A 17,382-nucleotide genomic window follows, 5' to 3' on the forward strand; every position below is an offset into this window, starting at 1 on the left:
TGCAGCATTTCAAAGCTTGGATGGCATTTACTTGTCCTAAGTAGGTGTTAATGCTTGCAGAATTCATAGAATGGATTGAAAAACACCTCCCACTAAACCAGGTTGCTCCAAGTCCCCTTCAACATAGCCTTGAACATTTCCAGGCATGGAGCATCCACAATCTCTGAGAGTTTTTATTTATGAGGCACGTGTGAGGCAGCACAGGGTGACCCTTAGGGCCTGAGAGCATGATTTCTGTCACAAGGAAGGACCAGGTCACATCTGTATTTCAACAAGATATTTTATTGGTCCAGCAACTGCAAAATATACAAATTTCTGAAAGGCATACCCTGTTTTTAAGCTGGCACAGCTTTGTATCAGGCAATTATTCCAGACATATATACAGAACAGTTAACATACCACAAATCAAAAAAAAAAAAAAGTAATCCCAAGTAACTACACCCTTCTCTCCCAGCTTTGCAGTATACATTAAATAAATAAAGAGCGCTTTGCTATCAAAAAAAAAATTAAAAAAATAAATTCAAGTATCACAAAGGAAAACAAACCAGAGAGAGAAAAAAAAAAATTTGGGGTATGAAATCATTGGTGTGGTTTTGACATGTCCTCTCTCTCAGTCTGCCTTGGCTGTGGCATCAATTGCCCAGTCCTTGGCTCTGTTAACCAAGAAGATGGACAGCAAGGATTTTTGGGGCAGATGTGGTGGCACAGGGTTGTCACCATGCCACCAACCCCTCCAGCACAAGAGGAACTCAAGAGAACAGTTTTCCCAACACTGGAAAAACATCATGTTTGAATTTCAGGGTTTTGTAGACCTACTGAAACATCTATCAATACCAAAAGATGAAAGTTTAGGGCCATTTTGGGATTTTTTTTTGTTTGTTTTTTTATATATATATTTATATATATACACCCAAACACAAACACACGCCAAAACATCCGCGCAATTACACGCGTACATGATTGATCTCGGGGCAGCCAGACGTCATGTTTGTATTGGCTGGCTTATCTTTTTGCAGCAGGAGGAGGAGAGAGATAAGACTCCCCACGAAGGAGGAAGCTGAAAAGAGCCAAGTGAGTGGCCTCCCCAAAACATTCATTTATCTGAAAGGCAGAGAAACCGAAAGCGCAGATGCCAGCCAGGGCACGGAGCGAGAAGTCCGCTTTTAATGAGGCTATTAAAACAGAAACAGAGCAGGGGGAGGGAGTGCTCTTTGTTTTATCTGTACAGGAATATGATACGCATATGCACAAGCTCACACAGGCAGGGCACTGCCGGGACTGTCACCCCCGTGGGACACGGGCTGAGCGTGGCCCCGGCGCCCTCCCGCCGTCGGTGCCGCTCCGAGCGCGAGGCCGAAGCGTGAGGCACTGTGGTTCGCCTTTTCCCAAAGGAAAAACAGACCAAACCCACCCCCAAAACAAACACACGCTCGCCAAACAATCCTCGCCCATCTCTGGGGATGGTGTTCCCTACACAGGACACTGGGGAAAGCCACGGGAAGGGTGAATCCAAAGGGTTGTCCCACCTTCCGTTCCCCAGCCTAGTGCTGCAGGAGGGGTGGCTGCTTTCACCTCCTGCCTCCAGCAAAAAAAAAAAAGAAGAAAACAAAAAAAACCCCACAAGATGGGCATGGAGAAGATGCCCATGGTGGGGGAAAAAACCCCAAACCCAACCCAAAACCCTAAAAAAAATTTAAAATTCTAAAATCCACAGACTTTTGCACAAAGCAATAGTGGTTAATTGCCATTTTTAACTGCTGTCTGCCAGCCCAGGACAGGCTGCCAACAAAGGATCTTATGGATCAAAGCGCTGGGAGTTGGCTGATGGAGTCAGTCAAGAGCTCACCCTGCTCCCCCCACTTCAAACACTGTAACTACTATTATTTTGTAGTCCCAGCTTTCCAGCATGCAAAATACAATTAAAAACAAACAGAAAAAGTTGCCTGTATTCAGGCTTCCCCTGTTAAGGGGTACAACTTGGGAAAAAAAAAGAAAGTAGTTATGCTTCTGCCACAAATAAAGTGCAAAAACCAAGCAGTTTCTAAGTATACACACACACGTGTGCATGTATATATAAAATTAAAAAAATACAGACAAAACTGTCCCTTCTTGTGGCTTTTTGCAGTCAGACAGGGATTCCTGCAACCCAGCCAGACCTCTGGCCACCTCCACGAGACCTGTATGTCTACAAAATGCATCTAAGCCTAGGGATGCAAACCCTTCCCAACACCTCCACTTTCATCTAAAAAAAGAAGAGAGGGGAGATGAAGTACCAGCACAGCACCTCAAACAGTGCTCAGCCTCCCCAAAATTCAGCCCATGCCTGAATTCAGACCATACCTGGGTGCTCACAAAGCATCACCCCAGCCCCTGCTGGCATGGTTCCTCATGCACTGCAGGCAGCTTCCAACTGAGCAGCAGATCTACATTCTCTGCAAACTCCTTTAAGGTATGTTGATTAAAAAAAAAGTGAAAGAATGGGTTGGTTTTTTTATTAAACCCTGCAGTTCTTGCAGTTTTGGAGGAGTTCACACAGCTGCTTTCCTGGTGCTCACAGATCTGCAGGAGCCAGGCTGGCATTGTGTGACCAGTTGTAGTGTGGGTGAGGGACTGCAGCACAGCATGTTAGGGGATTATTCAAAAGTAATTAACAATAATAATAATAAAAAAATTGCAAAACCCCTTTACCCACCCCCCCTTCCCCCTATTTCTCTGCTAACCCCGCACCATCCACATATATACACACCCCACCCAGAGATGGATGGGTACCAATCATCTATACAGAAGATCAAAACCGCTGGGAAAAAAAAACAAAACAGAGAGGGAAAATGAAACTCCTGTGCGCTACAGAAGCACTTTACAGCTCGCTACGACCTAAGAGGATGCCGGAGAGGAGAGCAAACAGCCTGGAGAGCTGGTGGTGACCCCGGGAGGGAGCAGGGCTCCTCCTCCTCAGCTCTCCTGCGTTCTGCGGAGCCGGCCCGGCGGGGAGCAAGCGGCAGGGATGGCGCTGGGATGGGGAGCTGGCCCCTCACCACGGAGCCCACGGAGTCACGACGGCTTCTGGGAGCTGTTCATGTTCTGCAACGAGAGGGGAAGGAGAGGAGTCAGGGGCTGTGCCAGGCTCCCAGCCCGGCAGAAGCTTCCAGGGGCACGTGGACAAGGGGACGAGGAGGGACAAAGCCACGCAGGGGTCACTACAGAGCACCCGCCACGGGGGAGAGGCACTGCCCACCCGAGGAGAGAGGCAGGTGAGTGACTCACTGCTCACCCCCTCCTCAAGCATTGCCTGGCTTTAGTTACAGGGTTAGAATTTGGATATCCCTTGAAACGGAGCTAAACCCAAGGCAGCTCTCCCACCCCACCCTGTCTGCCCTTCTGAGGCTGCTCTTTGGTCCATGCAAGGCAAGGTGGTGGGACCACAGCAGCCCAATTGAACACCTCTCTCTTGCTCCCCTTGAGGGTGGGCAGTGTCCCCCCTGCCTGCCAAGGACGAGGACATTGTTTGTCCATCCTTGGCAATGCCAACAACAGGCAGCTCTCACTGGCCATGCCAAGGACCAGCCACCACCAGTGGCAGAGCAGCAGCACAACTCCCCTGGTGACACCCCATGAGGTTCCATGGGCCCAGGGGACACTCCAGACACAGCCCTGGTACAGAGTGACGACAACAGGGACCCACCAGCACGTGGTGAGGACCACAAAACCAGAGACAACCAGCTAAACACAAGCAGGACCAGTCCCGAGGAGAGCATCTGCTCCAGGAGAAGCCCAGGGGACCACAAGGACATTTCCCAACTCACAGAACTACATGAAACAAGGTAGGGAAGAAAAGGACTAGGAAACAGCTAGGAAGGATTCTTTTTTGTTGTTTGTTTGGAGGGGTTTTTGGTTGGTTTTTTTAATGCTTTTACTAACTAAGCTGCCTCTAACAAGCACCAGGAATCCTGGCCAGGCTACGAGGCAGAGCGGGCTGAGCTGTTCTCTCTGCTAGCTAAGGAGACAGGAGGAGGGTTAGGAAAAGCCACATGCACCACAGCCATTTACCTTGGAAATATTAGCAAAGAGAAAACTTTGAGAAAGTGACAAACGGGTCTTCTTTTTAAGCATGAAAAGTGAAGGGGAGAAGAAGGGAGGGGATCAGGTGACTGTTCAAAAGTGCACTTCGGATCACAAACCAAGCAAAAGGAAAAGAAATCATCACGCCAGGTAGTCCCACAACCCCCAGTCAGCTCAGTCCCACAGCCAGGAGGACTCTGAGGTATTTCCCATGTCCCCAGCCTCTCCAGGCACCCCCTGGCCCTCCTGGATGGGGTCAAGACCCCAACAGTGAGGGCTGATGCAGGGAAGCTCCCACTACCAACCCAGGCTCACGATGCAGGTTGTGAAGGAGGGACCTTCCACCTCCCCAGCCCCGTACAGGTGGTGACAGTGAGGGACCAATCCAGAGTAGAAGGCAGCAGCCTCCCAGAGCTAACAGCAGTGTGGATGTCACCAAGCCCTGGGTTTGGCATGTCCTCACAGGTCCCACAAAAGCAGCCTTTAAGTTCTACACTAGGAGGTGGAGAAGGCTCCCAGCAGCTGGAAGATTTAAACTTGCTGCTGCCAGCCTACACCTGGCATGGGTAACCATCATTGCCCTGCTCCAGCAAAATCTGACACATCCACCTCCCAAACTCAACACCAGAGCGTGTTTTCAGTGTCCCAGCCAGCACCAAGGCATGCAGTGCCTTTTGTTACAATACAGATGTGAAAACGGTGGAGGGAAGGATGGACAAAACTAAAACCCTTTTAGAGCAACCCAAGAGGATCAGGTTTCATCGGGGGCTTGAGTGGCCATGAGCAGCAAGGGAAGGATCACAGGCATGCAGGCCATGCTGAGCAACTCAACCTCTACACTCACCCAACCCATCCACAAGCAAAGCCAAGTGCACAGTCCTAACCTCCCTTTTCTCAAAAATGTTTACTCTAAAAGGGGAAGAAATATGAGATTCAAGAGCTGCTACAGGCAAGCAGGGCTGAGCTCTGGGCTGGCCCTGTTAGAGCAGATCCCTCCATCTTCAGCCCACAGTACAACCCAAGGGATGCTCACTGGCTGACTTGAACTGGCCCTGCTGGTTTGAACTGGCCCTCAGAGGGCAAAAAGACCCCCTGGACACTACCCAGTATCAGCTCAGCCCCAAAGTCCTCCCAGTCTTTGACAAAACTTCTGAGCCCATACCAGCAACTGCTGCTCTGAACTCAATGTAGTGTTAATTAATAGTCTACACTTAAAATTTATCCAGGAGCTGTCCTGTCCCTGTTCCTCAGGGATTTAACAGCACTAAGCCAAACTGCCACAGCCTTGATTATTCAGAATTAGTGCATCAAATGCTCAGGATGTTTTGCTTTCTTAACAGGGGTAAGAGAAGGACAATTTCCATTCACTCTGCCCACAGCATCTAGGCTGACTCTTTCCAAAATCCAAGTTTGCAGAACTGCAGATGGCTGGTCCCAGGAGCATCCAGCTCCGGAAAACACATTGCAGAGGAGGTCAGAAGCTTCTCAGATACCTCTCTGGTGCCATCACTCTCAGACACAACTCAGAGCCCTCAGGAAGGGCAGAGCACCCAGCTCTCTCACCTACAGTACAACATGCTATCACCGGGGAGACAACTCCAGAACACCCAACAGCATTGCCCACAGGCACCATCATCAGGGAGAAAGTGGTAATTTGCTTAATTTCACCACAAAATTGGGACACTCCTTCAAGCTAGGATACAAACCAGCACCCCCAGTCTTGTCTTTACCTTTCCTCAAACAAATCCTCCCCGCAAAACAGCAAAATATTAACTCCATGAAATCCACACCCCATCCAGATTTTGCAACAACAAAACAACCCAGCAGGATGGCAAGAGACATGGAAAAAAGGTTTGGAAGGGGGGATAAGACGCAAGAAGGTACTTACAGGCATGCCTTCCCTAGTAAAGGCTGCAGAGAGACAGAGAGAACAGAGAGAGGCGTCAGTAACCCCGCGCCACACCGGGCAGAGGACAGGGGACAGCAGCGAGGGGCACCGGGCAGCCAGAGCTGGCAAAAGGTTCCTTGTGAGGCTCAGCCAGCCCTGGCAGAGCCCTGGGAGCTGAGACAGAGCCAGCTGTCCTGGGAGGCTCATGCAAAGCAGCAAACAAGCAGAGCAAGGTGGGAGCACGGAGCCATTCCTAACCTGGCCGGGGATCTGGGCGAGGAGGGGAGAAAGGACACGACACCAACACAGACAGCAGGGACAGGGGCTGGGCACGACAGCCAGAGCCAACAGGCAGCTGGTGGCAAGGGCAGCATGGCAAAGGCTCCTATAGATTATATAGGACCCCTTAGTGAGCTTAGGAGAGGGGTTTGTGCCTGGAGAAGTGAGCAGCAAGCAAGGCCTCCCTTCCTGTGTCCCTTCGTGGGTGGGTGGAAGAGGAGAGGACACACATGGCAGCTACCCACAGGGTTTCACACCCAGGTTCACAACAAGAGCCTTCTACTCCATTTTGGTCCATTTTGCCTACAGCTCCAGGATGAAGGAGACCCTTCCAGCCAAAGATGAGTCTTGGCAGCTCCTCCTTAAGAGAAGCACAAGAGCATTTGATTTATTGCCATGCCCAGGTCTACACTGGAGCCAAGCACACCCCGAGGGAAGGCACGAGCCCTTTGTTCCTGCTCACTCCAGGGAGGAGACCCCTCAGGAGGCTGATGCTGCATGGTGAAGGCACTGAATTAATACAGTCTAGAGCTTGGTGGAAGTTCATGATGCTCTCAAAACCCAAGAGAGAATCAACAGTGACCCAAGGCAGGGGCAGACAGCAGCCGTGGGAGGAAGACGCATCTCAGACAGCAGCACAGGTTACAACAAGTGCAAGCAGTTCCTCAGCTTCAGGAGTGACAGGAGGACAACAAACAAAACAACGAGAACAACAACAAAAAAAAAGGAAAAAAAAAAAAAAAAAAAGAAGGGAAAAAAAAAAAAGGAAAGGAAAAAAAAAAGAGTTCAACTAACTTGTCCCGGCATCTGCGTGGGCACTTCCTGAGGAACACAGCCTGGCAGGGCAGAAGAAACAGCCACATGCTCCTCAAAGCTGTTGATGCGAGGTTTTTTGGTGGGCTCTGGGCTTGCTAGAGGGGTAACGCTATTACGTCTCATGAGCGGGTTAGGTCCCTTCTTTGCTTCCTAAATTAAAGTGAGACAAAGAAAATAAAAGTAAATATAAAAAAATAAAGCAAAATAAGGAAAAAGGAAGAAGGCGACAGTTATAAAGGGAAAAAAAAAGAAGCAAGTTGCTTTGGTTTTCTTTTTTAATCTTGAAGTGGCCTCTGCTTTTCCCCACAGTCACTGTCAATGAGCAAAGGATGCACTGAAACGCTCTGGACACAAAAAACATAACCTGGTACAAAATGCTTAAGAGCGCAGAAAGGGAGGGGAGGAAAAAAAATGGCTCTGCACTCAGACATGAGACAAATCTTCTCCTCATCTGAGTCTCAGCTGACCAAAAAAAGTAACCACAGGTAGCTAAACACAGCCAGCAGCAATCCAGCCATGACTGTGCATAGAGGTGCCCACTGGTCTCCTCCTGGAAGCTCGATCCTCCAGCCAGAGAGGAGTGAAAGCAAGAAGGGGGAAGATGAGCCAGCCCAGGCTGACCAGGAAGATTTGGGAAATGGGAGCAGAGCAGCCAGCGAGGGTCAGCACTGCACCAAGCTCCAAGTGAAGCGGGGAGGGATGGAGGCAAAGCTGAGCAGGGGCACCCAAAGCACTTGGAACCTGTCTCACCCTGTCCTACCCATGGCCTTGCTGCCACTCCCAGAGAGGGTGGCAAAGCAGGGCAGCAATGGCCCCGTGCAGGGGGAAGGACTGGCTTCCCCCCTAGAGCTGCAGGGAGGGACAGGCGGCTCAGGTGCTGCCACCTGACAGGGAAAGCAAAGGAAAGGAGACCTGGGCCAAAAGGGGACAGCCCCGAGTGGTCAGCATCACTTTGGGCTCCACCACTGCTAAGCACAAGTTGGAAATGTCTCGGTATCTTGGGACATGGGTGCTGCCAGGGTCCCTCTGGGTGGCTGCCCAGCCCTGACACCCAGCTGGCATCCTCCTGTTCTGGCCTCTGAGCTCCAGTGGAGCACTTGGCACACAGACCCAACCTTACAGGGATTTCTCTCCACAGGAGGGGTCTCCCCCACAGAGCATCCCCAGCCCAGCACTGCCACCTCCTACTCTGCAGAATGACAGGGAGCCACGGGCAAACCAGGAAAGAGACCCTCAGAGGCAGAGGTAGGGCAGGCACTGAGGCCAGGCTCTGCCAGCCAGCTGGGACACCCGGGAGAAGTCACCTTCTCCATCCACATTCCCTGCTCAGGCAAGGGAATGACCATGCAGGGGAAAGTCAGAGACCAGGGAGGAGTTTTCCCTGGGCAAACACACCGGGAAGCAGGAACATGCAACAGTCCTTTTCCCTTGGAAAACCCTCAGCTGGCCACGACTTTGCAGAGCAAGAACACATCCGATGCTCCGAGTCTTCCACACCACCTCCAAGCACCCAGCTGAGCATCTCCCCATGCCCACCCCAGGCATTCCCACTGCCAGCTGACCACAGGGGACAGGAGGGGGACACCAAAGGACAGCTCCAGGGAGAAGCAACACTCACCTCTGGCCGGTCTCTGTGGGTGTTGACTGCTTCAATGTTCAGTGAGATGGATTCCACTCGGCAGCCTGCAGGAAGGAGCACAAGGAGACAGATCAGCAAGCCCAGCAGGCACAGGATGTTAACAAGTTCCCCACCACAGATCCCTGGATCTCCCACACAGCCTGGACTCAGGAGGAGGTACAAGTCAAATCCCCTGGAAGGTTTAGGAAGGTCTCACTCACCATAGGCTACCGGGGTCAGCTTCAACACCGTGTGCAGGGGACATTTCAGGTAGGGCATTTCATCTGCAGAGACAGCAGAGCAGGAGGGTTATCCCACCTCCTCTCCAAAGGCAGGCTCAGACACCTTCACCCCACACCAAAGAGATGCAAACACGACCTCCCCAGAGCTGTATCCATCTTCCCTCCTCTTCCCAGGGACAGGGAGCTCACCTGCACTCTTGTCCAGGAAATAGGCCAGGAGACAGCGCATGACAGCCTGGTGGCAGATGACAAGGACGTTCTCCTGCCTCTCCAGCTCCATGATGACTGGCTCCAGGCGCTGCACCAGGTCTTGGTAGGACTGGGACAGAAGGGAAGGGAGATGAGGCAGGGACTCAGTGTAACGAGCATCCCAAAGAAACAACAGTCCTTGTTTTTGTACACCTCTGGATTTCATGCCTCTGAGTAAACCAACAAACTGCTGAAAACAAACAAATCCTCATCCTCATGCTACTCTGGAACTTCTGATTCTTCTGTCAGAGAAGGAGCTGTTCACATCTCAGTGAATCACAGCTCAGTCCTGCAGAATTATTTAAGGTAAGCAACAAGGGCTTTCGAGACAGAGCCTCTCCATCATCTTGATATTTGATTTCGTACAGGATTTCAAAGTTCTGAGAAGTCTGGAGCAACCTGAGAAACTCCAGAGTTTTGAGGGGCCTCATAAAAAACCATGACAGGCAGCCAGAAGGAGCCCCAGACACCCAGAGTTGGTGTCTGATATCCCCACATATTCTTCTGTTAGATACAGGGTCACAAGGATGTCTCCAAACATTTTTCTGCAATGTCTATGGGCATGACTTTCAATTTGGGGATAATTAGCCCAATTCACAGCCTAAAGTATTATCCATAACTGATAATAATGCTCATTCCCACCTCCCTGTCACACCCTGAAAGCAGACTACCAGGAATAGAGATATTACCATCAACCCTTAGGGAATGATACTGAGAACAAGGTGAAAATTACTTTTTTTGGAAATCACAGGAAAGAAAATTGGGGCAGCACAAAACTGAGAGCAATTATAATGATGGAGGTTGGACTAGAAATCTCCAGAGACCTTTCCCTACTGATTTGCTATAAAAGTCAGTGGGACTGTTTGTTAAGTGACATATTTCTTAGTGAGATCTTCATATGCCAAGATTTCACAAGAGCTCAAGGTAAACATAGCCCCAATCTCTTTTTAAATTCTAGTTTCTTGGTGCTCTCACTGCTCTGCTCAAGAGTAGAAAGCAAAATGAGGAAGAAGAGGCCACATTTAAGGTAAAAGTCCCATCTCTGAACAGACCTACCTCCCCAGAAGGATAACGGTAGTAATATTTATCCTGATCACGCAGAGCAAATTCCTCTGGATGTTGCTCCCTGATTTCTTCATAGGTCATTTCTTCACACACACCCTGCCAGGGCAGCACAACCACAAGGTTACTGGACGTGCTCAAGTCGAACATCATCAGCACAGCCACCACACAAAACCTCATTTTTCTCTTGTTAAGCAATACCCAGCCCCATCCAGCTGTTCTGGCTGCACAGATACTCACAGCATCGATTTCATTGAGTGCCTTCCACTGCTCATAGGGCAGCTGGAGAGCTTCTGCTGTTTGGATTGTCCTCTTTAGCTGGCTGGTCCAAATTTTGAGGTCCTTCAGGTTCTGCTCTTCCACAAATTTGTTTAGTGCCACTGCAAACTGCGGGATACAGAAAAAAAAAAGAGGTTGGTTCCTGGTCCATAGCTTCCCAGTGGGCCTTCTTCCCCACCTCCCAGTGGGGGAGAACACTTTCATAGGCAGAAAAATCAGCTTTCTGCTCTGAGGGGAAGGGCAGCCACACATTCCTGGATCCCCAAGAGCTACAGATGGACCCTCAGCAGCCCACCTGCCATCAAACACACCCTTAGCCCAAGGCACAGCATCTACCACAGCCAGATCACTCCTGGAAGCCACAGGGGAGTGTTTTCCTCCTCCCTCACCTTCTTGCCCCTGTTGGAGAGGCCCGAGTCCCCTCCAATCCTCCCCTTGAGGTTGAACTCGCTCTCCCCGTGGCGGCAGAGGTAAATGGTGCGGGGCTGGACGTGGATGTTCATCAGGTAATAAACAATCCTGCTCTGGATGTGATCCTGAACCCTGTTGACCAGGAACCGCCGGCCAACGTCAATGACTTTGATGAGAGAAAGTTCCCTGGGGACAGACAGAGACGTCACCCTCCAAAGCTGCCCTGGGAGTTATCCCTGTCCCTGTAATCACCCGGCTCAGAAGATTTCCTGAGGGCTATTTTCAGCAGGGAGCCAACAGGTAATGGGGTTTTGTGGGGAGCTGAATGGCAGCAGTGTCATCACCACCCCTCCTCTTGCAGCAGTAAAGAGGATTAGACAGGACTAACAGGGAGCACGCTCCTCCCCAGGACAGGGATCAGCAGGGCTGGGATAATCCGTGCAGGGCACACGGATGTGTCTGTGAGCAGTGGAGGGGCTGGAGGGTGACTGAAGAGCCAGGCAAGGCAGCAAAGCTCCTCCAAGGCACACAGCAACCAGGCAGAAACCACAGGGCTTGCTCAGTGCTGGGGTTTGAGCCAAGCAGCCCCTTCCTTTAACTGGGACAATGAAAAAAGCACCTCAACCACTCAAACTCCAGTGTTTTCCCAAAGCCTTTGCAATTAGACCCCCAGAACAAGGTTGAAAACAGCTCATCAGAGCCCAGAGGAGCCTGGGAAGGCATCACTGCCCATCTCCCTGGCACAGGGCCTAGAGAAATCAGCATTTTCCTATAAAAAGCCTGAATTCAAGATGAGGCCTGGCCATAAATCATTCCAGCACAGTCAGGTGGTTGAAGACAAAGTGAAATACAGCTCCACCCTTCACTGCTCCTCTCCTGGGACATGGGAAGGTGCTCAAGGCAGCTCAGGAGTCAGGGTCCCTTACCTGTCATAGTCATCAGGGTCGAGGGGCTGGTAGCTGGCTTGGTAACAATTGATCCTCTTCATGAAATCCTCCATGGCATCGGTGGAATTACAGTCCCGGTAATCTGGGCTGGACAATTTGACTTCCTGCAATAGGAAAAAAAAAATAAACATGCCACAAGGAGAGGTTAGGAAGCTTTCCAAGCCAGACAACACTAATCTGGAATTTCAAAGTCCTGCCAAGATCCAGTGATTAGCTGAAACTAAGTGATGACTGCTTTATAGTCATCACTCATCATAGGGCAGAAAAGAAGCAAACTAGACCCAAAACCAAGCATAAGGTGGGAGAATTTAGTACAGACACGCATCAGTCCATTCCCATTCTCCCAGGAGTTGGGGTAGCACTTCACCACCCAACAGCAGGAAAACTGAGCTTCCTAATGGCTAAAAAACCCCATCAGGTACAAATTCTAGCTGAGAAAGGGAAGTGCACAAGCTCAGACAAGATGCTCAGCAGCAGGACAGTAGGACAGCAACATTCAACCCCTTTCTGTGCATTATTTGCTGCAAGCTGTTGAGCTGCAAGACACTGGAAACAGGCAATGTGAATATCCACAACCCTCATGGACTAAATCCTGCCTAACTAATCTAACAGGGTGTTTTTCTTGAAGATTTGAGTTTGAACAGCAGCATTACACATTGGTAACCTCACAAGCAGTCCTGAAACCAACAGGATGACACAATGGATCAACACGTGTGGCAGCATCCCAGGCCTGGGGTGTGTTTTCCACATTGATCCCAGCACTAAGAGCACCATTCATCTGCAGTTCCCCGTGGAGAAAAATCCCACGCTCAGACAGGAGCTCATTTTGTTTCCCTTCAAGCATTAGTTTCCATATAAAGGGATTAAAATCCTCGAAAAAAAAAATAATCCGGTTTGTGGAATAAAAACAAATGGAGCAAACTGAGCACTTTGTTGTAGGAAAGGCTGTGTGCAACATCCCCAAAAGTTGGTCACTGGGACAACAGCTCCCAGCAGGAACAAAAGAGACTCTTCAGCTCCAGCCCCTGGCTGGCAGCACAGTTTGCCTCCAGTGAAGCCTTGCTGGCTGACACCAATCACCTTTTTATTTTCCATGTGCCTCAGCAGTTTCCAGGATTATCTGCTCCAAGATCTTCCCAAACACTGATGTGAGACTGAGCCTGCAGTCCCCCAGTTCTGTCAGGGCTTTGTCTTTCCTAACCCAATCCCTGGCTGCTCAGAAAATCCCTGTGTTCCTCCCAGGCTGCCTGTCCTTGCTTCCATCCTCTCTCTGTAGGCTTCCTTTTTGTGTTTGAGTTTGTCCAGCAGCTCCTTGTTCATCCTGACATTTTTGATGGCTGCTCCTTTGCTGGGAATGCATCACAGCTGAGCTTGGAGAAGATGATCCTTGAACATTAACCAGTTTTCTTGGGCCCCTCTTCCCTCCTGGGCTTTTTATCCCACAGTACTCCAGGCCAAAATCTGCTCTCCTGACATCTCACTTCACAGCCACTGCAGCCCAGGCTGCCCTGGAGCTTCACATTCCTCACCAGCCCCTCCTTGTTGGTGATAAAGTGCAAGATAGAAGAGCAAAACAAGGAGAGGTGCTGCTATCACTTGGAGAAGGAAGTCATCAACACATTCCAGGAACCTGCTAGACTGCCAGTGCCCTGCTGTGCTGTCCCTCCAGCAGGTACCAGGGTGGTTGAAGTCCACCATGAAGACCAGAGCTTGGGAAGATGATGCCATTCCCACCTCTCTGTGGAGGGGAAGCAGAAGCAGGACATTTCCACCAGGTCCACACTTACCATAACGTTGGTGGCGACTACGTTGGGATCATTGCAGACAGATTCGATGAAGAATACCTGTGAAAAAAAAGCAAAGCTCAGCTGGAAGCCACCAACAAGGTTTGTGACATCCCCCCAGCTCCTTGCTCAACCCAACCTCTTCCCTGCTTGACCAGAGAGATCTCCCTCTGCCCCACTCCCATCATTTCCCTCCCCACAGCTCCATACAGGGAATGAAGGAAGAGTTTCATGTTTTTAATCAAACCCAGCAGTGAAATCTCCCTCACACGGGAGCAGCATGAGGATAACACGTGAGTGAAAGAAGATGCATCAACTCTGCAGTACAGTGGACTTCACAAAACAGGCATCAGCCCCATGGCACTGACCTTGAATCCGTTCTCTTTGGCAAAGTTTAGGATCATCCCTCTCCTCTCCCGCGTGGTATTGGTGGCATCAAAAACCTTTAAAAGCAAAAGGTCTCAATCAGCACCACAAGGGCCTGGTTTACCAGTGAGGAAAAGGGGCTGCAGAGGACTTTTGGGGCCAAACCCCAGTGCCCATGTGGGAGCTCACCGCAATCTGCCCGGCCTCCTCCGTCAGGTACAGCTTCACATCCCTCAGGGCAGCCATGGCACATTGCCTGCAAAAGAGGGGACAGACGTGTGGCCCTGATGTCCTCTGGGTGTGGTGCTCACCCTGAAGTCACCAATCCTGTACAGATTCAGTTTTGAGCTCCCAAAGCCCTCCTTGAGCAGGCAGGGGAAATTCAAATGCAGGGCAAATTGAGAGCCCAGCTTCTCTGCTCATCACCCCCAAAGTGGGTAAGGGTGCTGCCAGCCAGGGGCTCCAGCAGCCCGTGGGGCCAGGGGGGGTGCCCACACTCACCTCCTGACTTTCATGGCCTCCTCGTTGTCAGGACGGAAGAAGTCATAGGAGCTGTAATGCTTCACGGCCTCGCGGCGATACTCCCCAACATTGAAAACTGGGTGGTAAAAAGGAAAAGAAAACCGTCAAAATGAGGGGCATGACTCCGTTGTGCAGCTTCTGCAGTTAAAGAAAACTGGGGCCAAGAAATTACATCCTCAGAGCAAAAGGCTCAGGGCATCCTTCAGTCTTTAAAGTGAAGGAGAACCTGGGCTGCAGCAGGATGCGAAAACACAGATATTTATTTGGCATGTGGGATCTTGGAAACATCCCCCACCACCTCCCATCTCCCAAAGCAAGAATTCCTGAGGACCAGACCTCCTGGAAGCCAGTGCAAGCCTTACCTTTTGTGGGGACACCAATCCAGTTGAGGTAGCGAGTCAGCTTCTTGGAGATGTAGGTCTTGCCACGGGCCGGGAGGCCAACCATGACTATCACAGTGGGGGAATTGGCAAGCTGAGGCCCACAGGCTGCAAGGAAAAAAGAACAGGAGCTGTTAATTCTCCAGCTCATCCTGCATCAATCCTACAAGGCACTTGTTTTTATCCAGGCTACTTCCTCAGCAGCTGGAGGAAACGTGAAAGGCACAGCAAGAACATCGTGATGGGTGCAAAGCAGGCAAGGGGCCAGCAGCTGGCCCAGGCTCCCTGGAGAGCCTCTGTGCCTTGGTTTCCTCATTTACAACCAAAATCAAAACTAGTTTAAAAAAAAAAAAATTATAAATCAAGGCAACTTCACATTCCAATGACTTCGCCAGTTCCATGAAAAACTCAAGGATAGCCAAGGATGTTGGACCTGTCCCTGCAGAAGTGTCTGTGCTGAAATACCAGGGCTGGTCCAAGCTCTTCACCCACAGAAAGCATCTCCAAAAACCTTTGACTAGAGTTTTAGCTGGCAGACAACAAACTAACCAGATTCTCTGAAGACCAACAAGGCAAGAGAACTACAGAACTACCAGCATTTAAAAGCACATATCCAAGTGATTTATCCCTTTTTTCCTCATAAACCCAAGCTGGGTTGTTGGTATTTTTGGGTTTTTTTCTGTTGCTGTTGTGGTGAAGAGGGTCCATGTCAAACAGCTGGAAAGAAAATCCAGAGGCAGCATTTGCAGGACAGATGGGACCTGCAGGGGATTTCTCACCCACCCGGTGAGCCCAGACACCTCATAGGAAAGGAATGCAGGGAGTGAGTGGCTGGTGGCAGAGCCATAAAACCTGGCTTAATTATGGGTTGGAGAGTAGAGAGCTCTGCCTGCCTGTCACAGCTGCCTGAAGGTGGGACCAGGGGATGCAGGGATGGCTCCCAGGTTTTTTGTCAGAGTGGATCTGGAAAGGGCAAACAAACTGAGAGGTACCCACAGAACATGCAAAGTACATGGGGTTACCTTTCCCTTCTAAGAAAAGAAATAAATCCAGCAGCTGGAGAAACCAAATTAAAGCCACCAGGAAGTTATGGCACTGGTACACAGATGGCAAAGAAGAGCCACCCATCATCTTCATAAGTTTCTCACCAAAGCAAACTCAGCAGGCAAGAGATTAAAAACTACCTAAAGTGCATTTTTCTCTCTTTTTGTTTCATAAATTTCACATTTCATAAATTTCACATCCCCTAGGCTGGAGCTGCCCTCACACTCACTCTCTTTGTGCAACCTGTCCCCCCCAGTGCTGCATTTCAAAACCCCAGGGCAACTCCCAAAGATTTTGGCATCAAGTGACAATTTTTTGTGCTGGAGCTGTGCAACATACCCAGAAAAACACTCTTCCCCTGCAACAATTTCACATCCTCATCCAAGCTATGAATGCAAGTCTGTTTTACACAAAACTCACACACTTATTGGATAAAGGAAGGAGGAAGGAATAATACAAGTCTGTTTTACACAAAACTCACACATTTATTAGATAAAGGAAGGAGGAAGGAATAATACCTGAATAAGGAAACTCTTCCTTTTCCCTACCTGCCAGTGGACAAAGGATCTCAAAGAGCAGAGCTAAGAGGATTTGGGACCATTAAACACCACTCCAAGAGTAAAGGGACAATGCTGGGTACTGTTCATGTCCCTGTGGCTCCAGACAGCTGTGACAGCCCCAGGGCTGGCACTGTGTGGGCACACATGTCACCTCCAAAGGCTGCTGCAAGAGTTAGACACCCCTAATTCAGGAATCTCCCCCCAGTTTTTGTTGCCCTTGCACAATGGAACAGCACCTGGGAAGCACCTCCCAAAACACCATGGCATCAGTGAGCAACTTTTCATCAGGAATCTGAGCCCAAACCAGAAGGAAACTTTGCATCAAGGATGAAACAGAAGCCAGTGTTTTGCTCCCAGTCTTTCACAAAGGCCTCATTCATCATTTCTTTTCACCACTGCTGGGAAGCTATCAGGGATTTCAATCCATATTCATTACTCCTTATCGACATAGAGCCAGGTAAGTCAAGGGCAGGGATGACTTTCAGGCTCAATCACAGGCTGTTTAGAAGGAGCTCATCACTTTTGCTATTTGCCTGAAAGTCAGCAGCTTCACCAGTGGGTAAAAGGAAGAGGAAAAGAAGAAGAATGGAAAAAAAATAGCAAAAAGGGAAGGAAATTTGCTTCTATAAAAAGTCGCACAGAACAGCCACATCCCCACTTCAAGCATTTTTACTGTCTCCTCATTCTCCAAAACCTCCCACAAGCCCAGACCACATGTTCTGTTAGTCCTATTCCCCCTTTTCCAGCTTTTTTTCCCGCTGCAATTCCAACACCTTTCCCGGCTGATGCCCGGCTCCCCACCGCAGCACACGTGGAGCCGCCGCACATCCCCGCACCCACCGAGCCGGAGCGACGGGAAAAAAGCAGCGAGGGGAA

General features: G+C 50.0%; 1 protein-coding gene across 5 annotated transcripts in view; it reads right to left on the reverse strand.

The window, feature by feature from the left end:
• Positions 1 to 262: 262 nt before the first annotated feature.
• The window catches only part of PFKFB3 (6-phosphofructo-2-kinase/fructose-2,6-biphosphatase 3), a 40,950-nt gene continuing 23,830 nt past the window's right edge, over positions 263 to 17,382 (reverse strand). For 3 of the 5 annotated variants that reach the window (XM_063397083.1, XM_063397082.1, XM_063397081.1), the window contains 14 exons: positions 14,885 to 15,010; positions 14,502 to 14,598; positions 14,190 to 14,256; positions 14,003 to 14,077; positions 13,638 to 13,694; positions 11,830 to 11,954; positions 10,882 to 11,089; positions 10,454 to 10,600; positions 10,208 to 10,312; positions 9,092 to 9,221; positions 8,882 to 8,944; positions 8,661 to 8,725; positions 7,022 to 7,192; positions 263 to 3,081 (listed from right to left, as the gene is read on the reverse strand). In XM_063397083.1, the coding sequence (XP_063253153.1) occupies positions 3,052 to 3,081; positions 7,022 to 7,192; positions 8,661 to 8,725; positions 8,882 to 8,944; positions 9,092 to 9,221; positions 10,208 to 10,312; positions 10,454 to 10,600; positions 10,882 to 11,089; positions 11,830 to 11,954; positions 13,638 to 13,694; positions 14,003 to 14,077; positions 14,190 to 14,256; positions 14,502 to 14,598; positions 14,885 to 15,010 (1,466 nt within the window). In that variant the 3' untranslated portion in view covers positions 263 to 3,051. The other 2 variants (XM_063397086.1, XM_063397085.1) reach the window with 2 other exon arrangements.

Source organism: Prinia subflava, chromosome 4 (assembly GCF_021018805.1).
Source record: "Prinia subflava isolate CZ2003 ecotype Zambia chromosome 4, Cam_Psub_1.2, whole genome shotgun sequence".
Taxonomy (NCBI): Eukaryota; Metazoa; Chordata; class Aves; order Passeriformes; family Cisticolidae; genus Prinia; species Prinia subflava.